The sequence below is a fragment of the Macrotis lagotis genome, chromosome 8 (genome assembly GCF_037893015.1).
Source record: "Macrotis lagotis isolate mMagLag1 chromosome 8, bilby.v1.9.chrom.fasta, whole genome shotgun sequence".
NCBI lineage: Eukaryota > Metazoa > Chordata > Mammalia > Peramelemorphia > Peramelidae > Macrotis > Macrotis lagotis.
Window position 1 is genome coordinate 103,793,672 of NC_133665.1, and position 24,714 is coordinate 103,818,385.

The 24,714-nt window shown below is 39.7% G+C and overlaps 1 protein-coding gene across 1 annotated transcript in view; it reads right to left on the bottom strand.

Annotated features, from left to right (window-relative positions):
• The window catches only part of VIPR1 (vasoactive intestinal peptide receptor 1), a 92,483-nt gene that overhangs the window by 43,031 nt on the left and 24,738 nt on the right, over positions 1 to 24,714 (bottom strand). The window contains exon 2 of the mRNA XM_074197864.1: positions 17,766 to 17,865. Within this exon, the coding sequence (XP_074053965.1) occupies positions 17,766 to 17,865 (100 nt within the window). The remainder of the gene's footprint in view (positions 1 to 17,765; positions 17,866 to 24,714) is intronic.

The following is a 24,714-nucleotide window of genomic DNA, read 5'->3' on the forward strand; positions in this document are numbered from 1 at the left end:
GGTGTAAGAAGAGGCAGTTTGGTTAGAAAAGGCTTTGAACACTAAATACAGGATGTTGTAGATAGATGATCCTGGAAGCAAGAGGAAGTCAAAGGGATTTATTAAGTAGTGAGGTGACAAGATCAGAACTTCACTCAAGGAAATTCCTTGAGTTGAGAAGAAACTTGAGGCAGGCAGAAGTAGACTGTGACAACAATTCAGGTGTGAGGTGAGGTGGACCTGTAGCACAGTAGGCTGGCATTTTTCATTTCTTCTCTTATATCCTACCAGACTGTAAAATAATAAAGTAGAAAATGTAAAGAAAACTCAGAGGAAAAAATCTGGGATGCTTAGTGTTCTCACTGAGCTTGGTTCTGTGATTAATTTGATGATTTGCCTGTCAATCTGTGGGTTCCCATCTCCTAGAGTGTTTCATCAGTCAAGGATCTTCAAAGCTAAAAGGAAGGGAGGGAGGAAGAAAGGAAAGAAGGAAGGAGTGAGAGAAAGAAGGAATGAGGGAAAGAAGGAAGGGAGGGAGAAGAGGGAGGGAGGGAGGGAGGGAGGAAGAAAGGAAAGAAGGAAGGAAAGAAGGAGGGAAGGAAGGAAGGAAGGAGAGAAAGAAAGAAATAAGGAAGAGGGAAAGAAAGAAGGAAGGAGGGAAAGAAGGAAAGAAGGAAGAGAGGGAGGAAGGGAAGAAGGAAGGAAAGGAGGAAGGAAGGAAGGGAGGAAGGAAGGAAGGAAGGAAGGAAGGAAGAAGGAAAGAAAGAAGGAAGGGAGGAAAGGAAGGAAGGAGGAAGGAAGGAGGAAAGGAGGGAAGGAAGGAGGGAAAGAAAAAAGGAAGGGTGGGGGAGGGAAGAAGGAAGAAAGGAGGAAGGAAGGAAGGAAGGAAGAAGGAAAGAAACATTAAGTGCCTAGTATGAGTCAGATACTTAGTACTTTTCAAATAGCCCAATTTATCCTCACAACAACCCTGACAAATAGATTCTATTATTATATCCATTTTACATTTGAGGAACCTGAGACAAACAAAGGTTAAGTGACTTGCCCAAGGAAGCACATCTAGTAAGCATCTGAGTCTACATATGAACTTGGGCCTTCCTGACTCCAGGCTCTCCTCTACACCATTGAGACCCCACAGAGTCCATGTCCATTTACAGATAGAGAAACTGAGGCTAGAGAGGGAAGAGAGTAGTCCACCTAGTAAATGACAGAATTAGAACTCAAACCCAACTCTTTAGCCTCTAAATCCAATATTCTTTTCACTATTTCATAGATGTCCTCTTGAACTCATCATATATATATGAAACACTAGATATAAACACATTCTAGTAAATACACTGGGAGGCTGAGAGCCAAAGGAAAAGGACACGTCCCCATTCCTATGGAGTATGGGGGAGAGTCAAAGGGTCCACCTGGTCTGAGGAGACAGTATTCCAATAACCCATGAGAACTGTAAAAGACATTTAAGAAAAATCACATTAATGAGAAACAAACTGGGTTAGTTGAAGTTTGTGAGAATGTTGGAAGCCTTCCAGGGAATGTTGGATGGCTATTTGGGAATGTTGGAAGGAGGAAGTGGGACCCTGCTCAGAAGTGGATGAAACCAGATGATGATCCAAAGACATATTCAGAAGGGGGATTATCTAGTTCAACCCTTCTCATTTTACAGAAGGGAAAAGACGTGCCTATGAAAGTCAATAATAGAGCTTCTTCTAGAGCGGGGTCCAGGTCTGTCCCCAGCAATGGGCTGACACAAAAGGGACTTGATGACTGGAGATTCAGTCTCTCACCAAGTGCCCTTCCTGCTCATTATGAAATAAATGCACGTGCTTCATGTACACAGGAGAACTGTGTTTAGATCATAGGCAGCCCATTTCCCTGAGCAAGACTGGGCCTCTGTTTTCATCTTTCTTCATTCAATAAGGTTGTTAATCATGGCTTTTCCAAGTCCCTCCAAGTCTCAGAATCTTGCTGGAAACCCATTAAAACCTAGTTGCTGAGAACTGTGGTTTAGGGAAAAACATTAGAAATTTAAAAATAAAAAGTTATCCACCTCTGGGGAGATCCATAGGTAAACTATCTGAATGTCACCCTGGTTGGATTCTCTGAGGAACTTGCTCAGTTAATGCCTAGTTTGAGATTGGGAAGCTCAGTGTGAGGAAGATAGAAGAGCAGGGAAAGGAGAAAAAGAAATAAGTATTTATTAAAGGTCTACTACATGTCCCAGGAATTAATAGGAATTAATAGACTGTGTTATCCCATTGGCTCAGAGTGAATGTGGATGGCAATTGTTTCTGTTTTGGTCAGAAACCCTGAGGATCTTCCTCTCCCAGACTGATTTTTGTCTTTCTTTCAACTAGGTGAAAGAGGACATTCTTTGCCTCAACTTTCTCTTACCTAGCATTAGTCATTGAATGGGTGTTGTCAACCCAAGACCCATTAAAGATCTTAACTTAAAAAGGTCAAAGTCTCCCACTGCACTCAGGATCATCTCCAGTCATTCTGATCCATATCTAGCCACTGGACCAAAGGCTCTGGAGGAGAATGAAGCTGGCCTTGTATAACTCTCCTTCACTTTAATCCTATTCACTTGCACGTCATGGCATCACCTCCCTGAAATCATGGCCTTCTTCAGGCTCAAAGGACAAATAACAACAATTATGTTCCTGGTAAATTCCTCATCCCCAAAGCACAAAATTTGATTAGGATAAGGGTCCTTAAACCTCCCCAAGGCATCTTTAAATACATTTATGAACTTGCAACTGTATTTCAACATAACTGGATCTTTTTATAATCTTTAACTTTTATTTTAAATGCTTAAAAATATTATTCTGATCTATATTCAGAGAGAGAATTGTGGAGTTTGAACAAAGACCAAAGACTATTACCTTTAATTTTAAAAAATGTTATCTTATAATGTAATTTTGCTATCCTTTATACTTTATGTTTCTTCCTTAAGGATATGATTTCTCTCTCATCACATTCAATGTGATCAATGTATACCATGGAACCAATGTAAAGACTAACAGCCTGCTTTCTCTGGTGGTGGTGGGGAGGGAAGCAAGATTAGGGGAAAAATTGTAAAATTCAAAATAAATAAAATCTTTCTAAAAGAAGTTATTCTGAGATGGGATTCTTGAACATTCACTTCCAAAGAGGTACATGACACAAAAAAGCTAAGAACCCCTAGATTAGAGGGTTAAGATTCACCTTCTATGAAACAATAAGAGAACAGGATAAAGACAATGTATAATCCAGGGCTGGAATTGGATTTGGAGTCATAAGGGCTAGAAGAGGTCAGAGAAGAGGGAAAGAGCAGTGTAGGTTCTGGTGATCAGGAAAGGCTTCCTCCAGAAAGAAGACCTTCCTCATATCCTGCAAAAAAAGGTAGTTTTTGGATAGCTAGATAGATTATGCAGTAGGTAGAGTGCTAGCCCTGAAGTCAGGAGGACCTGAATTCAAATCCAGTCTCAGACAACTGTGTGACTCCATTGGGCAAGTCACTTAACTTTGACTACCTCGCATCCAGGGTCATCTGCAGTTGTCCTGTTCCATATCTGTCCACTGGACTCAGATGGCTCCGGAAAAGAAAGGGAGGCTGGTGACATTGTCTCACTCAAATCCAATTAACATGAATTTCATGGCATCACTTCCCTGATGTCATGGTCTTTTGAGAAAATGAAGGTTAAGCATCATCATCAGATAGGTGGATGGACTGATGGATGTATCAATGGATATTTAGATGTCAAATGGAGCCAGACATTGTCAGTTAAGGGGATAAATGCAGAAACAACAAAAGAGTTCCTACCCTCAAGCAGTAATTGATCTTTTATGATGAGAGACAACATATTAAGGGGAGCTAGAAAGAGGGCAGATGATTGGAGAAGTAATAGAGTCCAGAGAGTGAATTGTGGTAGGGGAAGCTGAAGTAAACATAACTGAAGTCCTTTCTGAAATATCAGTCCAGACCAAGGAATCCACAATCAGGAAAGTGGGGCCATGGGGCAAAGGTTTCTCCAAGGTGAAAAGCAAGATCAGTATTTTAGTCCTGTGTGACTTTGAAAAACCCCTTTTCTGGGCCTAATTTTCCTAATTAAAAAAAAATTTCCTTATTTTAAAATTGATGTGGTTGACCAAGGTGACCTTAAAGGTTCCTTTCAACTTTGATATTCTATGAGTTTATAGAGTTATGAAAGACCTCAGGAATCATCCAGTTTCCTATCACTGTATGATAATCCCCACTATGGCATGCCTAATAAGAGCCAGACCTTCATTACCCCCCCAAGGGAGTTCATTTCATTTTTTTTAGGTTTTTTTCAAGGCAAATGGGGTTAAGTGGCTTGCCCAAGGCCACACAGCTAGGTAATTATTAAGTGTCTGAGACCGGATTTGAACCCAGGTACTCCTGACTCCAAGGCCAGTGCTCTATCCACTACGCCACCTAGCCACCCCTATTTCATTTTTTGTATACCTAAAGCTATGAAATTTCCCCCCTTATAAAATGCCTATATCACCATCTGTATCCTAAGAATCATGGAGTTTGAATAAAGACTATTACATTTAATTTTTTAAAAAATTTTATCTTATTATGTAATTCTGTTATATCTCATATTTTATGTTTCTTCCTTAAGGATATGATTTCTCTCTCATCATATTCAACTTAGATTAGTGCATACCATGGAAACAATGCCAAGACTAACAAACTGCCTTCTCTGGGGGATGGGGGGGGTGAGAAGCAAGATTGGGGGGGAAATTGTAAAAATTAAAAATAAATAAAATCTTTCAAAAAATAAAATAAAATGTCTATATCTGCCTCACTGCAATTTCTATTCAGTACTATTAATTTTACCTTTAATACAAAACATAACAAATCAAATCCATTTTCCATATGGCATCCCTTCTAATACTAGAAGAAGCCTACCATATTGACCCTGAGTCTTCTCTTTTCCAGATTGAACATTCCATATCTTTTCTTTTCTTTTTTGGTTTTTGCAAGACAATGGGGTTAAGATGACTTGCCTAAGGTCACATAGCTAGGTAATTATTAAGTGTCTATAGTTTTATCTGTTTTTTGTTCTTTCTGGTTTAGGTATGAGCACATAAAAGGAATCTGTTAGGATTCCTTCTTTGCTTACTTCCCTAAACAATTTATATAGCATTGGAATTAATTGTTCTTTAAATGTATGGTAGTTATGAACCCATCTGGTCCTGGAGATATTTTCTTTGAGAGCTCTTTGGTGAATTGCTCAATCTCTTTTTTAAGACAAGGTTATTTAAATATTCAATATTCTATTTCCTCTTCTGTTAATATGAGCAATTTGTATTTTTGTAAATATTCATCTGTTTCACTTAGATCATCAGACTTAACTGTCATACAATTGAGCAAAATAACTCCTAATAATTGTTTTAATTTCATCTTCTTTGGCAGTGAAATCACCCTTTCATTTTTGCCACAGATAATTTGGTTTTCTCCATTTTTTAAAAAAAATCAAATTAATCAATGATTTATCAATTTTATTGTGAGTTTTTCCTCATAAAATCAGCTTTTATTTATTAGTTCAATGGTTTTCTTACTTTCAGTTTTATAAATTTCTCCTTTGCTTTTTTAATTTGGGGTTTAATTGAGAATATTTATTTTGCTTTTTCCCCTAGTTCTTTAGTTGCAATTCATTGATCTGTTTTTTCTCTGTTTTATTGATGGAAGCATTTTAAAGATGTAATTTTTTTCCCAAGTACTGTTTTGACTGTGTCCTATAAATTTTGATATGTTTGTTTCATTGTTGTCATTCTCTTTAATGAAAAGTATTGATTATTTTTACAATTTATTCTTTGATTCATTCATTCTTTAGGATGTTTCTAATTATTTTTATTCTCTTTATTGGATATAATTTTATTTCATTATGGTCTGAAAAACATGCATTGGTTTTAATGTTTTAATATCCTGATATATGGTCAGTTTTTGTACAGTTAAGAAAAGGTATACTCCTTTCTATTCTTAGTCTGTTCTCTAGAGTTCTATCATATCTAAGTTTTCTAAAATTCTATTTATCTCTTTAATTTTTATTTGTTTATCTTAAGAGTTATCTAGTTTTGTGAGTAGATCCCTCACTAGTATAGTTTTACTGCCCATTTTTTCTGTAATTCATTTAATTTTTCCTTTATGAATTTGTATGTTATGCAATTTGATATATTTATATTTAATGTTGTTATTACTTCATTGTCTATGGTACCTTTTCATATCCCTGCTTATCTCTTTAAATTGGGTCTATTTTTGTTTTTGTTTTATCTGAGATTATTATTGTGATCCCTTTGCTTTGTCTTCTGGAGTACCATATCCCAATCCCCTCAATCCTTTACTATGGAAGTTGCTAAATCTGTGGCTCCATGATATTTGAATTGCTTCTTTCCAATAGCCTGCAATATTTTCTCCTTGACTTAGGCACTCTGGAATTTAGCTATATTATTCTTTGGTGTTTTCATTTCAAGATCTCTTTCAGGAGGTGTCTAGTGGATCCTTTCAATTTCTATTTTATTCTATTTTATTCTATTTGGTTCTAAAGACCAAGGCAATTTTACTTGATAATTTTTTGAAAGTTATATCTCAATTCTTTTTTTTTTAATCATGGCTTTCAGGTAGACATTAATTCTTAAATTATCTTTCCTAGATCTATTTTGCAGGTCAGTCATTTTTTCAATGAGAGATTTCATATTTTCTTCTATTTTTTCATTTTGTTTTATTATTTCTTAGTTTTTATGGAGTCATTAACTTCCTTTTGCCTAATTCTAATTTTTAAGGAATTATTTTCTTTGGGGAACTTTTGTACCTTTTTTCCATTCAGTCAATTCTGTTCTTTAAGGCATTCTCTTTAGTAGATTTTTGTTTCTCAGTATCATCTGGGCAATTCTATTTTTTATGGTGTTATCTTCAGTATTTTTTTGTCTCTTTTATCAAGTTATTGACTCTTTTCAAAATTTTCTCAGATCATTCTCACTTATTTTCCCAGTTTTTCCTCTCTCTTAATTGATTTTTAAAATCCTTTGAGTGCTTTTAGGAATACATTGTGACCAATTCCTATTTTTCTTTGAAACTTTGTAGTTCTGACATCATTGTCTTCTTCTGAATTATCTTGCCTGTCACTATAGTAATGCTATGATATTATTTTTGTTGTTGTTGTTCACTTGTTTTTCCAGCCCCTTTATTGACTTTTCACTTTTTGTTAAAATTGGGCTCACTTCAGGTTGTAAAGGAACAGTTGTCTTAAGCTTCAGATCTTTCTTGCTGCTGTTTTCAGAACTAGCTCTAGGGGGCCTGTACATTTTCAGTGCTTCTAAGGTGGTGGTATAATCTAAGAAGAGGTGTGATCATTGTTCTCTTGTCCTATGCTCTGGTCTTCTCTTGTAACCACTGGTAATAACACTCCTCCTGGCCCTGGGACTGTAGCCAGATCCCTTATTCTCCATCAGCTGCAATTGCTAGGGCTTCCCTCTATCTTGGAATTGAGACCAGAGTCTTACTTCCCTGTGAACAACTACAAACACTCCTCTCCATCCTGGAATCCAGACCTGGACCCAGGCTCTTCTGTGACCCAGAACTGGGTATGGACAAAGTAACAGGGTCTTGAATCCAGTTCCAGCAAAGGGTCCTCTGCATTCTCCTTCTGTGCAGTTTTTTTGATACCCTTTCCTAACACATTCATACTATCAGGGGGCTGAGAGTTGCTGCCACCAATGCAGCCAGTCCCAAGGCATGACCTCATATGCTTGCACTGTATTCCTGGTCCCACCACCATCTCAGCTGGATGAGATTGACCTTTCCTCTGAACTCCTAAGTTGTCTTGGGTTAGAAAATTGTTTCACCTGATCCTTTGCTGGTTCTGCCACTTGAGAATTATATCTGAGGTACTATTTTAGAGTTGTTTGGAGGGGAATTTGGGAGAGCTCAGTCAAGCGTTTCTCTCCTCCTCCATCTTGGCTGCACTCCTACACATCAAAGACCCTTATTTAGTTTACTCATAGTCGACTAAAGTCCTCATATATTTTTCACATGAAGTGATAGTTAGCCACATCTCTTCTATCCTATATTTGAGTTGACTTTTTTAAAAGTAAAGGATAGGATCATACATTTATTCCTATTAAATTTAGTTTTATTAAATTTAATACAATATTTTAACTTGCTGAGGATTTTTTGGATCCTGACTCTGCAACATATTAGCCAACTATTTCTGCATGCTCCCCCCCCCAATTTTTTTTGTTATAAATACAAGAAAACTTTATTTAAAAATGTAAAAACCACTCCTAGTTTGCAGGTCATACAAAAACAAGGAACTCTGACCATAGCTTGCCTACCTCTGGACTAGATGCACCTTCTAATAGTTGGATTCAGATGAATTCATTATGAATCTGTGAATCACCAATAAATAGTACTCTTGCGTAATGCATACATACACATACACACACACACACACACACACACACACACACACACACACACACTCATACATTCATACATGCTCACAGAGCCCTAGTTGAAGGTTTTCAATAAGGCCTGAACTTACACTAACTTCACTGATTAGCCCAGGAGTCAGATAGGAAGAGGAGTCATGGAAAAACTCTGACTTTGGATCCAAGATTGCATTGCTTCATCCCCTACTTATCCTAGTCTAACCTTCCCAACCTAGTCACTGAATCACTAAATTGATTCTGTTCATAGAAAGAGAGAGGAGGAATTTCTTTTCCCATTGATTTCTTTGGGAGAGAAAGAAGAGACATGTCTCTATTAAGTACCTTATGCTATGCACTGTGTTAAGTGATTTTTATCAATGTTTTCTAAATTTGATAATATTTGTAGATGAGGTCATGGACCTCATTGACAGGTCTGTGGCAAAAACAACCCAAACCAATAATAATAATAATAATAATTTTAAAAAGCAAACCATTATTAATTATCCTAGGAGAGTGATCATTCAATCATCTTTCCATCTTGTCCACAAGGGAAACATAAGAGTCCATGTCAAATGCTTTGTTGAAATTTTTATATTAACTGTATCTACAACATTCTCCCAATTTACACATCTAGCAACCTCTTCAAAAAGAAAAATGAGGTTAATCTATCACTGTCTATTCTTGGAGTCATGCTGGTCTCTTTTTTAGATGTCATTTATTACATTAATATTTTCTGGAATTTTGTCAGGAATCCAAAATCAAATTCATTGACATTAGATTGCAGACTCTACTGTCTTCCCTCTAAAAAAAATCAAGAAATTTACCCTTTCCAGTCCTAAACTATCTCTTCTATTATTCACTGTCTTTTAAAGATTACTTATTGACAGTGGCTCAGCAATTATATCATCCAATTTTTTCAGTGTCTTGGAATACACTTGTTTGAATGAACTCACTTGAATTCATGAAGGACTGCCAGAGCTTTCTCACTATCTCCTGTTTATCTTGGTTTTTATCTTTGTTCAGTCCTTGGATTAATTAGAAAAAACAGAAGCAAAATGAAGGCAGTCATTTGTCAACCAAACAGGAATACTATTATCCCTTCTTGGATCTTTCTCTTTCCCTCTGAAAGCTCTGGTTGAAGAGCCTCTGTTACACAATGCTATGAAACATGTCTTCTTAACCTGGAATCCACAGATCTTGAGAAGTGGTAACTTTAATGGAAGGAAAAATACATCCTTACTTTCATTAATTTAAATTGAGCATTGCCTTTAACTATTTTAAAAAATATTCTGAAAAGAGATCCATAGAATTCATTGTCTGACACAGCTGTCTATCATCAACTAGCATTAAAAAGTTATGAACTTTTAGTAGAGAGGCAGTGACTGTCTCCTTGAGAAGGAGAAATGTTAAAAGTTGTAATAATAATTACCATTCTATCAGAAAGTCCTCCCTATGGAGGAGAAAGGATGTTAGTGTGTGAGTTTAACTGTGATCACTGAGGATCTAAAAGATAAATATAAGTAAGTCTGAAAGAAGGTGAGGAGAACTATCTTAACCTATTTTGTGAGTTAAAATGTGTGAATCTGGAGAGATTTTTAATAAGAACTTGAGGGAAGTTTCCTGTCTTGAGTGGAGATAAACTAGAGAAGTCAGAAGGAGATATTATCTTTCTTTATGAAACTATTATACTTTTTATATTTCAAAAAAGTTGAAGAAGATTGTTAGGAAGAGAGTTTTTTGGGGGGGGGTTTTGTCCTGAAAGAACTAGTGTGGGACTGTGTTCTCAAAAATGAAGAGATGTCATCTCCAGTAACAGTGAAGTTTTGAAGTGTCTCTGGTTTGATCTTTATTACAAATAAAATATTTTAAATATTATCTATGTCTTTGTTTTATTATTGAGTTCACTGTTAATGTATTATTGATTAACTACTTTTAATGTTTATTTAAGCTGAGGTTAAGGGATTTTAAAAATAGAGACATGAATCATTACTATTAGGAAAAGGAGTTTCCTTCATATATTAAATAAATACTTTTTTTTTAGGCTTTTGCAAGGCAAATGGGGTTAAGTGGCTTGCCCAAGGCCACACAGCTAGGTAATTATTAAGTATCTGAGACCAGATTTGAACCCAGGTACTCCTGACTCCAAAGTCGGTGCTTTATCCACTACGCCACCTAGCCTCCCCTAAATAAATACATTTTGATGAACTCGGAGACTCTGAGTTTAGTTTATTAGTTTAGAGATATGTTGAGGAAATACACATTTCTCAAGAGTTTGAGATGATAAGGTTAAATATGGGAATGAGGACCAAGTAGTGATAGACAAGTGAATTTGAGGGCTTATGCAACCCTTGGACAGATAGATGGGTTGTCCTTCCTAACTCAAATATACCTCAATACCGATATAGATGTAATACATATACTTCCACATATATGTATGTGCATATACAGATGTGTGTGTGTGTGTGTGTGTGTGTGTGTGTGTGTGTGTGTGTTTATCTTGAGAGAACTTAAAAACATCTTATATTTAGCTTTCTGCTTACAGGACTTTGAAAGATAGTCAGGATTTGGAGAGAAAAGGAAGGGAGAGCCCATCACAAGCAGAGAGCCATATTATTAGCCATATTAGTCATATTAGTCATAACATTAGAAGGTAAGGCACATGCAAGGGTCAATGAAGCATAAAGGATAGAGCTTCTCTAAAGAAGTAGGGAGTGAGAGAAAACTGCAGTCAGATTTGGGGGAATGGGTAGGAAAATGAGTAAGGAAATGAGACTGCATTTTAAAAATACATAGATTCATAGATATGTATATATAATTTCATCATTCTTAGAATTCAAAAGTAGAGATCTGACTCCAAAGTCTGAGTTCAAATCTGACCATGGAAATTTACTAGTTGTGTGACTCTGGGAAAATCACTTAGTCCCTGTTGCCTCCAAAAAAAGAAAAAAAGACATTTTCAAATCCAATCTATACCTGAGCATAAACCAAGAGCCCAAAGATTGTATGGAGTGACAAGTCTTATCTTCCAGGAATCATCATGAAATAAGAAGTCAGTGCATTTAGGTTTGTGAGGAATGCAGGAGGAAGCCAGAGAAGTGGGGGATCAGGGTGGCCTGCTGTGGATAGGAGATACTCAGGAGGTCAAACCTGAATCTTTTGATGGAACTGGGCATGTTAAGTTTTATAAAGTGCTTTTCTCACAAGACTGTGAGATAGGTAATCTTATTAGCTCCCTTTTAATGGATTATTATCTCTATTTTACGAGGAAGAAAGGCTCAGAGGTATTAAGTGTCTTACTCAAAGTCATACATGCAACTGGTACAAAAGATGGAGCTTCTGGAGCCAGGATGATCTGAGTTCAGATGTGACTGTAGAACCTTAGTAGTGATAGTAGTGGTATTGGAGTTGATGGTAGTAGTATTAATAGTGGTGGTGGTGGTAGTAGTAATAGTAGTGGTGGGTGGTGGTCGTGATGGTAGTAGTAGTAGTAGTAGTAGTAGTAGTAGTAGTAGTAGTAGTAGTGAAGGTGATGGTGGTGATGATGGTAGTGGTGGTAGTGATAGTAGTAGTAGTAGTAGTAGTAGTAGTAGTAGTAGTAGTAGTAGTAGTAGTAATGTGGTGGTGGTGGTAGTTGTAGAGTAGTAGTAGTAGTAGTAGTAGCAGCAGCAGCAGCAGCAGCAGCAACAGTAGTAGAGTAGTAGTAGTAGTAGCAGCAGTAGCATCAGAGTAGTAGTAGTAGTAGTAGTAGTAGTAGTAGTATCAGAGTGGGAATCTGCAGCTTGATTCCTTGACCCCAACTTCAATTCTTTCTCAATTGGACTGCCACCTTGCCCCTCGGGCATTGTGGGGCAGGGCAGAGAGCCTGAGGCTCATAAGCTCTCTTCAAGACTCCCACTCTGTAACCCCCAGACCAGCCATTTCCCCTCTAGGGATCTCATTTCCCATGTTTGTAAGATGAGAAGGTTGGGGACGCGTGATTCACTCCCAGAGGGGGCAGGTAGCAGGCAGGAGGAAGGGGGTAATGGGAGGGGTGCAGCCTGGCTTGTCTTGAAGGGGCCTGCAGTGAGTGCCTCATGAGAGGGAGAGCCTGGCAGGAGCCGGCAGGCTGAGGTTCTCAAGTCCAGGTAATTGGATCCCCTGGAACAAGGCCACCTGCCTGGGAGGATTTCCATTAACAGCTGTCACTAGAGGGGAGCCGGATCCAGCCTCTGACTGTGTCAGTTAAAGGCCCTTGGAGATTTGGGGTGCCTCGGGGCCAGCCTGGGCAGGGCTGGAAGGGCTTTGCTTGCTGGGCTCCAACCAGAAATGGATCACAGTGACGAGAATTGACCTTTTTCTTCCCTGTCATTTATAGGCCTGAGCTTGACCACATCCACAAACATGTAGTAGCGATCCCCACGAGGCTGCCATGTGCACGGACACAGGTACACACACTTACAGCACCCTGTGAGATGGGGTCATATCTGGGTACAAAGACCAGCCCAGATACACCTCCCCACACCTACATATCTAAGCGGAGGCTTATATCAGGATGTGGGAGCATGAAAATATGGAGAAATGCCAAGGATGACATCATCAAGGAAGGGAGTCACAAGACAAGCCTGCTGTCCATGCCCACCTGTGCCCCTGCTGTGGGACCTGGGCAGATCTCTGGATCTGAGTTCTCAAGGGATGGGGCCCCCACCTTGCAACCTGTGGTATTGGCTCATCCCAGACGTTGGCACCCCCCTGGCCTATTTGCCTACCCAAATCATATCAGATCTGTCCCGATACATGGATTGACCATGACAAGGAAGTCAGATTAGCCCAGACCCAGAAGGAGCTGGAAAGGATCTCAGAATACAGGACAGAAGAGCAGGAAAGAGACCTCTGAGACCCCTCTAGGGTCACACATCAAAGAGCCAGCCCTCAAATCCAGAGCTTCTGACTCTACTGCTTCCAGCTGTGATGGGCTACCTTTGTGCCATTTTGGATCCTTCCCTAGGACTCTCCATAATGATAGAAAGGGGGCTTTAGTTGGGTCTGTGGCTACTGTGGTTGCAGGAAGCTGATGACTGAAACAAATAACAGGTGAGAATGCTTCGGAAGGAGGGTTCAGGAATAGGGAAGATCGGGGATACTCTGACTCTGGTCCTCAATTCAATGAAAACTTTTTATTAAATGGCTATTATATATTATATAGACATATTAAACATATGCTTATATATAATATGTGTCCTTGTTTTGTGTATGTGTGCTATAAAAACTTATACATGTGAGTATATTCATGCATTGATATGGGTCTATTATATTGTATGCATCCATGTACATGCACACACACACACACACACACACACACGAGAAGCTCAGATCCAAGGGAATACAAAGGAATCCATAAAGATAGAGGTTGAGACAGAAACTACTTTCAACAAGCCCACCACCAATTAGGAGAACAGACATGTATAGAAAGAAATTGTTTTGCAAAGGAGGGAGTACAAAGGCAAATTCCTAAGAGAAATTTGAAGAGGGGAAATTAGAGAGATCTCCATGGAAAAGATGGCACTTTAATGAGAAAGAATGGGAGTATGTCTCAGGCACAGAAGATTGTGAGAGCAAGTCTGGTGATAGGATATCATCTGGATGAAGACAAGAGATGGATAATTCAAGTTTGACTGACAATTCAGGATGAGGAATTCTGTGGGATTAGACTGGACAGATAAGTCGGAACTGCATTAAACAGAAGAAGAAATTTATTTTGTTTATGCCACAGTAGACAATGGGTAGCCACTAAAGGTCTTTCAGTTGAGGAAGGCTATGGTCATAGCAGTGACCTAGAAAGGCTTCTTAAGCAGTGAGTGATAGGGAGGATGGAACAAGGAAGGGATAGGCTGGAGTCGGAAAGATCAATTCAGAGAACATTGCAATGGTGCCTTTAGGAGGGCAGGGGGGTCTGACCTAGAGGGGTAAAAGAGGAGAAAAATGTAAGCTATAATGGAAAGGAAGGGACATGGGTCTTAACAACTGTTTGGATGTTGATAGTGAGGAAAAGAGAAGAGTCAACAACTTCATTCACTGTTGACTTCACCTCTTGGCAGTTGACTTCAACAGTTATATATATCTTCAGCTTTGATCTCTCTCCACAACTCTAGTTTCCAATTTCCACCAGCCCACTAGATCCCTCCATCTGGATTTTCTTGCCTTTAAATTTAATGTGTTCCAAAATGAAGTCATCATCTTTTTCCTTCTAAACCAAATCCTCTCTGTAACTTCCCTATTTCTATTATTGGTACCAGAATCCTCCCAATGGCTGTGGTTTGAAACATTCACTTATAAGGAAACTGAGGTTTATAAGTGACCAATGACCAGGTACTAAGTGTAGTGGCAGGATTCTATCACAGGTCTCTCTTGACTCCAAATCTAGTGGGGAGGGAGGGAAAGAAAAGAGGAAAAAGGGAGAAAGAAGAAAAGTGGAGAAGGAAGGGAAAGGAAGAAGGCAAAAGAAAAAAGATCAAAAAGGAAAGGAAAAAGGGAAAGAGGGAGAGATGAAATGAGGAGAGAGAAAAAAGGAAAAACGGAAGAGAGTGAGGAAGAATGAGAGAAGATGGAAAAGAAGAGAAAGAGGGAGGAGGAATGGGGGGAAGGGATATCTGTGTGTGTATTTGTGTGTAAAAGAGTTAGTTATATAATCCCCCAGCTGGACTCAAAGGGAAAAAAAAAATGACTTGGAGAGGATGGAAGCAGTTCTCAGAAAGAGATGGTTATACAACAATTGTACCACCCCTGGGGAGGTAACTTACAGGAGACAGATGAGGATCCCTGGGACTTGTGGGTACATAGGAGAGAAATTGACTGAAAAAGGAGAAAAGAAAAGCCAAAAAACAACAGTTCACAAAGAGACAGATAAATATAAATGATCACTTCATTTAAGCATCCTACAAAAATGTGCTCTACCCCTCATAGAAAAACAAGAAAAACAAGCAGAGTGGTTCTTTTTCATTCTAAACAGACAAGGGATGAGGGAACCAAGGCAAGATGGACTGAGGTTCATTTCCAGAAAGACCCTTCTGACATGTCATGCTGTTCCATTTGAAAAGGCACTTTATTCATAACACTCCTTTGAGATATGAAGTGCTAAAATTTTCATCCTGAATTTACACATGAGGACACTAGGGACCAGGGACTGTCCAAGGTCATATAATTAATAAGTGAGAGGGCCAGAACTAGAACCAGATTCTCAGGGTTCTTTCTATCGTCCCACAGTGCCTTTCTCGCATAATGTTGATCCAAATGCAAGGACAGATAACCCTAAGAGGCTGTGCAATGTTTGACCTTGTACAATTATCAAAAAGAATAGGTGGTCACTCATCCTAGTAGGGCGAATGGGTGTTGAGGGGAGAGCAGGACACTTATCTCTCTGTTTCTGATGATTCTATGTCTTTAAATAGTCCTGTCACCATCTACTCCTACCTACCTGCCACCACTGCCTTCCACTCCCAATCCAAAGACCACCTTCATGCTAAGGCTTATTCTCTCCCTTTGCCTGTCTAGTCTCCTCTGCCTTTAAATGCAACAAGATGGCACAGTAGATAGAGCTCTCAACTTGGAGTCAGGAGGAGCTGAGTTCAAAGCCAGCCTCAGACACTTACCAGCTATATGACCCTGGATAAGTCATTTAACTTCTACATATCTTACTTTCTTCATCCGTAGATAATAATAACACTTATCTCCAAATCTGCTTTGAGGACATGGGTTGAGATTTATAAAGTGCCTGCTATTATTAATCTTTCTTCTTCACGTCACTCTACATCTTCAAACCTGGGGCCATGAAGTCTGAGCCTTCAGCCCTTGGTTATTCACTGTGGTGTCTTAGTCTCTAGTGATTCCATGAGTGTGCATCTCCCCACCTCCCCATAACAGATCATGAACTCCATGAAGGCAGGGCTCAGAACTACTTTCACTCTAACCCAGACTACAAAATCCCTGGGGGTAGGGACCATTTCCTCTTTCCCAGTTTACCCAATAAAGTAAGCCAAGGTGGTGAGGAAATAATAATCCCCAAAGTGGCTAAATTATTTGAATTCATATCACATTTTCCATTGAGTTTAAATAAATGACCAGTTTTTACATAATCATAACTTCAAATGGTGCAAATTTGAATACACACAACCACTTCAGAGAATTCATTATTCCCACTAATGGTGGGAATACTTAGTGTTCCTGAGGCAGCTATCTCCCTAAAGTACACTCCTGTACCTACCTCCCCAGGGATCAAAATTTCTTCCCTTACACCACATCCGGATCATACCAGGCATTGAAGACACAAGTTTATGCCTCTTTAGTTCTGAGCCACTGCAATCCCTGACAAGAGGATACCCAGAGGTTTCCCTCCTCCTTGCTCCAAATCTCACTCTATCTCTCCCCCATCTCTGGTCTAACTAGGCCATCTACCAACATCTGGCTGCATCTGCTCAGCCCCATACAGAAATGTGATTTTAATCCTCAGTTAATTAGAGAAGATAATGAACTGGCTATTCCAACTAATCAGCAATGTCTTAGTCTCTAGTTGTTCTATGAGTGTGCATCTTCCTACCTCCCCATAACAGATCATGGAGTGGGGTGGGAGGGAGCCCCCCAAATGCAAATCTAAAAAATGATGAGCTCAAATATTTTTTAAGGTAGTGAAAAGAGCCCTGGGCTAGAGAGCCAGTTTCCCTATATGTACCCATAGTTCTCATTCTCCCAGGCACAAGTCAATCTAATCTCTCCTAGTCCTCTCTCACTAATAACCACCATCACGAAGGAAGGACTGGCATCCAGCTGGCTCTGAGATCCCTTAGGTCTCAGACCCAATTGCAAGGTGCTAGTTATTGTTCCAGAGAGTATTAAGGGGAATGGGTAACCCTGTTCCAGATCTCTAAGATATTTCCTTTTTCTAATGCCCTCAACAAAAGTTGCCTTTCTGTTTATTGTTCCCTCCATGAATAGTCCTTCTGATAACCATAGAATGATAATGTGACCATTGATAAGCAGGTAAGACAGGTGCATTTTAACAGGAAGATTTCCAGAGAAGACAATGGCTTTCTCTAATGGTAAAATTTCCAAATCATAACAGCTGGCGGGAGACAGATTTCTGGGGTCCCAGCTCTATCCCATCACATAACATTACCTGTACAAGCAAGACTGGCTATGGTCTGCTCACCTTCCCCAGAAATATGGGCAGCCCCTGAATGTCCTTTCCTTAGATGGGAGTTCCCTGAGGGTAAGGACTGGGTCTCCTACTCACCATTCCAGGGCTCTCCCTTGTGCCCACCCCACCCCTCAAACCCTTCCAAGGCCTGATTGGGGAAGAAGAGATCCTGTCTTACCTTCAGTCTCATTTTCCATTTGTTCATATTTTAAGCACTCTTGACGAGCTGACTCTATGCCCAGTAGGATATCACATTCATCTTTCACAAGGCTGGCTACCTATGAGATAGAAAGTAATCCAGATTAGTGACCCAAGAAATCCCAGGCCCTAACCTCTATGAAGAAAGGGTCATTGCCCAGCAACAACTCCCCAGGCTCCAGTGCCCTCTCCTCCCCCAAGTCAATGCCCAACAGGGCTAGTGGACAGAACTGAGACCCAACTTGTAGTCCCAGCACTGCCACTAACTTGCTATGTGACCCTTGGCAAGCCACTTGGCCTCTTGAGGCCCCAGTTTTCCCATCTATAAAATGAGGGATTCAGATTAGATGATTCAACTCTGGCATTCTGAGTCTATTATTAGAGAGGTTAGCAGGCTGACAGAAAAATATAAAATTTCTGGGACATAATAGATGTTTAATGAATGCTTTTTGACTAATTGACTGTAATGCAGGAATTGATTTTGAACTATATATTGTCATACATTATCTGGGATTTGTAAGGAGATGCTTATACCTGGCAGCAGCCCATGACACATCTCACCTTGACATCATTCTTTATTGTTATCTGATTCTTTGTGACCCCATTTGGGGTTTTCTTGGCAAAGATACTGGAGATTTGTCATTTCCTTCTCCATCTCATTTTACAGATGATGAGGCAAATAGGGTAAAGTGACTTGCAGAGGGTCATATAGCTAATGAGGCTGGATTTGAACTCAAGACTATGAGTCTTCCTGACTCCACCTATGACTCATCTATAAAATGGAGCTAAGAAGAATTCTTGCCTCTCCCTGCCTTCTTCCTGGTCTGTGTTGTTTCTTCTTTCTTTAAAAGTACACAAGGTCAGGAGGACTTTGAAATCCTTTGGTCTGTCACCTTCTGTTTTCTTGGTGTCTGGCACAGCTGGCATTGTCTTGACAAATTTATAGGAATAGCTTGATGTTTTCAAAGCCTCTGTGTTCCATAATGGGTGAGTGGCAATCCCTACTCAGGGACAGGAAACTCTTATGGTACTAGGCTGCATTTCTTTACAGATGGCAAAGATTGAGATCAGACATTCACTATCCCACTTCACCCAAGAAACAGGTCCTCTCTCCCATAAAGAAATCCCTTTCTTCCATTTTCTTTTTTTCATTTGACAAGATTTAGAAGTCTCTATCATGGGCCAAGTTGGACTAAATGAAAGAGGAATAATGTGTAATCATTCTGGAAAGAAATGTTGGAGCCAGGATTTGAAGGGCTTTAAGTTTCAAACTTTATTCTAGAGGGTAATAAGGAGCCATTGAGGCTTCTTGACTTAGGGGTTGACATGATCAGACCTGTACTTTAGGAAAATCAGTTGGGTAATGATGGAGATGATAGAGATATCCATTATGAGACTATATTAATAACCTAGGCAAGAGGTAATAGTGATGGTGTGAGTAGAAAGAAGGGTAAAGGTATGAGATATGGAATGAGAGGTAGAATCACTAAGATTTGGCAATTAATTGGTCATGCCTAATAAGGAAGATGTAAACTTGAGTGCCCAGAAGGACTGGTGGAGAAACAAAAGGAGAAACAAAGAGTTTAAGGAGACAGATAATGAATTTTGTTTGGGACATGTTAAGTTCAAGATACTTTTAGGGTATCTTAGGAGGAGAAAATGTCCAACAGTCAGTTGACAATATAGGAAAAGAATGAGGGGTGGATATAGAGTTCTAGAAATGATCTTCATGGACCATACCCATTAGGGGGAAGAGCATGGATCAGATAATGGAACATTATGTAGGTAGAAGGAGAACCAGGCAGGAACAGTGGCATTAAAACTCAGGAGGAGACAATGTCCAAGAGAATACCTATCACATGGTGCAATGAGGACAAGAAGGATGAGGATTGAGAAAAGGCCATTGAACTCATCAGTGAAAAGATCTTTAGAAACTTAGAAGAGACCAGTTTTAGTCCAGTAGAGGGGTTGGAAGTTAAGTCCAAGGGCTTGAGAAGTGTGTAGATAGGTGGATTTGTATAGAGAAGTGAGTGGAAGTGGAGGCAATGATTATAAATACCTTTTTATTTTCTAGAAGTTTGACTATGAAAGGAAGGAGAAGCATAGGATGACAGCTTGAGGCCATGACATGTTTGTAAGGAAGAAGAGAAGGAGCCAGTGGATGTATGGACAAATTGGAGATTAGTGATGGACTCAAGAGTGGGTAGGGGGTAGCTAGGTGGATAGATAGCTAGATGCAGTGGATAGAGCACTAAACCTGGAGTCAGGAGGACCTGAGTTCAAATGTGACCTCAGACATTTAATAATTGCCTAGATATGTGACCTTGGGTAAGTCACTTAGCCCCATTGCATTGCAAAAAAAAAAAAAGAAGAAGAACATACACAGGTAGAGGCATTGACCTTGGTAAGGAGTAAGATTATCTCTCTTCCTCAGAGATTAAAGGAGGAGAGAGGAAAAGACAACAGGGAATTTGAGGCAGAACCGGGGGAGGTGAAGTTAGCTCACAACAGATGGTCTCTATTTTCTCTGTAAAGTATGAGGCAATGCATTCATTTCTGAATGCTTCAAAAATGGCTAAATCTTAAATAAAGTTCCAGGAAATGGGTAGCTACGTGGAAGATGGACTGGTGAGAAGAGAGGCAAAATGCAAAGATTTCTCAATCAGTAGCTGCTGAGAATTTGGTTGATTTGAGAAGAAATCCAAGGGGTGAGTGTGGTAGAATATGGGGCATGTTTTCTGACTGACCTGGTTTCTCTTTTCTCAGGTTCTATGGGTCTCCTGGTTTTGTTCTGGTTTCTTCAATTCAATGGGATTCCTGAAGGACAGGGCTCTGCTTCCTCCCATTAAGGGTCCCCAATCCCCATCCCTGCATAACCCATCTCTGAAGAGTTTGAAAGACTCCTTCCCTAACCCTTTAGATATATGGCATACCAGCAAACTCTCACATCTATACTGGTCACATTATACCATATCATATATATGATGCTATAACATGCCAAATCATACCATGCTATGTCATGCCATATCATACTAAATCATGCCATGTTATACCAAGATGAGTCAATAAAGACAAGAATATTATACTACAAGTTTAGGTTTTGAGGTAATGAGAATTGTGATAGCTTTCCATTGGCTGTGAGGATGTAGGTAGTTAATTAACCAGCCAGTGATGAATAAACCAGAGTGGAATAGAAAGAGTTGGCTCTGGAATCAGAAAACTACTTGGCAAAGAGTCCCAGTTCATGAAAATTTCATGACCAAGGGCATTCTCTGAGCCTCAGTTTCCTTCTTTGTAATATGACAGCCTGCTAGGTCCCTTCCTGCTCTAAATCCTCTGATCTACAACCTAAGATTTTCTTCTCTAATCTGAATGGGTCAAGCCTGTGGACTGGAAGTCACTAAGGTAGAACAGCTGGCACTTTGCCCCAAGGCACAGAAGCTCAACACTATTCTGGAATGCCTGCCTCCTTCCAAAGCCCTTGGACTCTTCTTTTCCCTCCCCTGATGATTGAAGCTTCATCCCAAGATAAGCCCCCTTCCCTGGATTCTCCTCTTCTCACTTCCCAGAAGCAACCAATTCTTGAGCAGTATAGAAATTTTGTAGTGTCCCACAGCAGATATTCTCCATCTCAGCCACTGAGCTTCTCTCATCCTTTCCTTCACCTTCCCCCTTTGATTCAGATACAAATATTCTTAGTACCATACTTTACTCCCAGTCACTCATGGACATAGTTCTGTGTCTGTTAATTCTAGAAAAATATTTATCTCAGTAGAAAGATCACTTGTTCTAGCATCATAAGATTTGGGTTCCAGTCTCACCTCTGATACTACCTGGATGACCTTGGACAAATCACTCTAGGCTTCAGTTTCCTTATCTGCAGGAGGGGGTGGGGTAGACTACATGGTCTCATACATCATCTATGTTCCTAGGTTTCACCTTTCTCTCCACTCCATCTCCTGGCAGCATTCTATCTTTTTCATTATAATGGAATGATGCCTATGTCTCCTTCCTTCAATGGATATTTTCCCCCAAATCCCCACATAGCCCTATTCTGAATTGGTTTAGCTTCCTTCTTTCCTCTGGACATCCAGTACATATTGCCTCTGATACTTCTCATATCCTCAGTTCTAGAGTTATAATACATAGGAAGCATTTTCACACATCTTAAAGCACTACATAAATGCTAGCTAATTTTATTATTTATCACTAGAAGAGATGTTAGAAATCATCTGGTTCAAACTCCTCACTTTCCAGATGAAGCTCTCCAAACTCAATCCTTGTCTAATTTCTTTTGGCTTCTCCACATGATTCCTTTTAATAGTCTAGGACTGAGGCATTCCTCACTATTAATTAGCCTTCATCACCAACCCACCAGATTATGGCAACAGCTTCCTAAGGAATGTCTCTGAATGCTATCTCATTAGAACAGTGGGTTTGAGATCCAAAGATCTAGATTGAAGTGTGGGTTCTGTCTGCCTTTGACTAAGTTACTTCCCCATTATAAGGTTTCAACTTCCTCTTTTATAAGATGAGGAAGCCTGAGATAATGGCAAGATCAAATGACTTTGGACATATCACTTAAATTCTTCAGGCCTCAGTTTCCCCAGATGTAAAATGAGGTGATTGGACTAAATGATCTCTAATGCCCAATTCTAACATTTTATGAATCTGTGATTTCCAAACTTCCCCAAAATTTCTCCTTACTCCCCACTCTGCCTTCTGGATGTATCCTGTATTCTTCATTGTAATGGAACAAGGTTCAGGGATTTCTTCCATCAAGGAATTTTCTCCTCATCATCCCACACAGTCCCATTCTGAATGGGGTCTTACTCCTCTCCCACTCTAGACACACACTTGAGACCAAGGCAGAGATACATTATAATCCTCCTTGGAAGAATATTTGCACTGGAAACTTATTTTATAGGAAAAAGCAATATAGAGACAGGGAGCTAGACATTGAAAACCAATCAGGTAATGATAAGACTGAAGAACAGACAAAATGGTGGACATGGAAACATGCCTGGCAGTACCTTTGATGGACGACCCAATCTCTTAGGGTCTCAACTTCCTCATCTGTCAAACACTGGCCTCCCCCTCCTCTTCCTCCTAGATTTCACCTCTAACCCTGGAGATTTAGCATCTGCTCCCAACCCAAGATACCTACTGGAAAGATTCAATGTGATCGGAGATTCAGAAGGGAATGTCATGTTAATTTGGTCCAACCTCCTACCCAGGGCAGAAATGATAGCTGATTTACATATGTTATTTCATTTGATTTTTTTGAGGCATTTGGGGTTAAGTGACTTGCCCAGGGTCATATAAGTAGTAAGTGTCTGAGGCTAATTTGAACTCAGGTCCTCCTGACTCCAAGCCCATCCTTCTATGGCATTATCTACCTGCCCTGATTTCATTTGATCTTCACCCTTTAATTATCCCATTTTATAGGTAATGAAACTGAGGTTCAGAGTCAAATGAATTGTTTTAGGACATTAGTGTCAATGCAAAGATTATTATTCCCATTTCACACATATGGAAACATAATCCAAAAAGGGAAGTAATTTGCTTAAGGTCACCATCTAGTCCAAAACCCAGCATGTAACCAATTCTTGCAAGTTTGTGTCCAGACTTGTATCCCCCTCTCTAGGGGCAGCTAGATGGAGCAGTTGGTAGAGCACTGGCCCTGAAGGCAGGAGGACCTGAATTCAAATTTGACCCTAGAAGCAATTTTTACTAGCTATGTGAACACTTTATACTCATTTGTTGTATGACCTTGGGCAAGTCACTTAATCCTGATCATCTCACATCCAGGGTCATCTCCACTTATCCTGATTCATAACACTGGTCCCAGATGGTGCCCAAGAAGAAAGTGAGGCCAGTGACTTAGCACAGCACCCCCTCACTCAAATCCAGTTCCTGTGCATCACCTCCTTGATGTCATGGCCTTCTTCAAAAACAAAGAACAGGGGTGGCTAGGTGGCGCAGTGGGTAGAGCACCAGCTCTGGAGTCAGGAGGACCTGAGTTCAAATCCGACCTCAGACACTTAATAATTACCTAGCTGTGTGACCTTGGCCAAGCCATTTAACCCAATTGCCTTGCAAAAACCTAAAAAAAAAATCCCAAAAAACAAAGAACAAACGGCATCATCCTCATCCTCATCCTCATCTCTACATTGACTTTACAACTTCCCAGAAGGAAGTCATCCAACCTGTGCTTGAACACTTCCAGTTTTGGAGAGTTCATTACCTCAATAAATCAGCTCATTCTCATTTCATCCAACCATCACTGTTAGCAAATTCTTCTTTGTACTAAGATTAAACCTGACTCCCTGTAACTCCTACTCATTACTTCAGGTCCTCCTCTCTGACTCCAAGTGGAATGAATCTCTCTTCCAGTCCTGAGAATCTATTATTTTAGTGTGATGCACTGTTAAAAAAAAAAAAAGCAAGTAAACTAACTTGAATGTGGCCTACATAAATAGAACTGGCCATACTTCCCTATTCTGTGGAAAAGTGGGGGCTATGGGTGGAATGTTGCACACACTATCCTATGAAGTCTATTTGACTTTAGTTACTGCATTTCTTTGTTGCAAGAAGGTTCTGTTAGGGGTGGAGCACTATTAGGAAACCACTTTGGTATAAATAGTGAAAAGGCATCAGTGACATTTTTGAATAAATAAAATGTCCAAAGCAGGGAGATGATTGTTCCATACCTTTTCCCTTGCTGAAATTGCAGGGGATTCAGATTCTGGGCATCATATTTTAGGAAGGACATTGATAAAGGAAGTCTACGCATGATGGAGAGAGGACTTGAACTATGTTAAATTAGAAAGAGTTGATTATTTAACCTGCAAAGAAGCTGTAGGTATGAAGACTGGGCAAGGGTTGGAGGTGGGGAGTCTGAAAAGTGGGAATATAGAAATAGATTT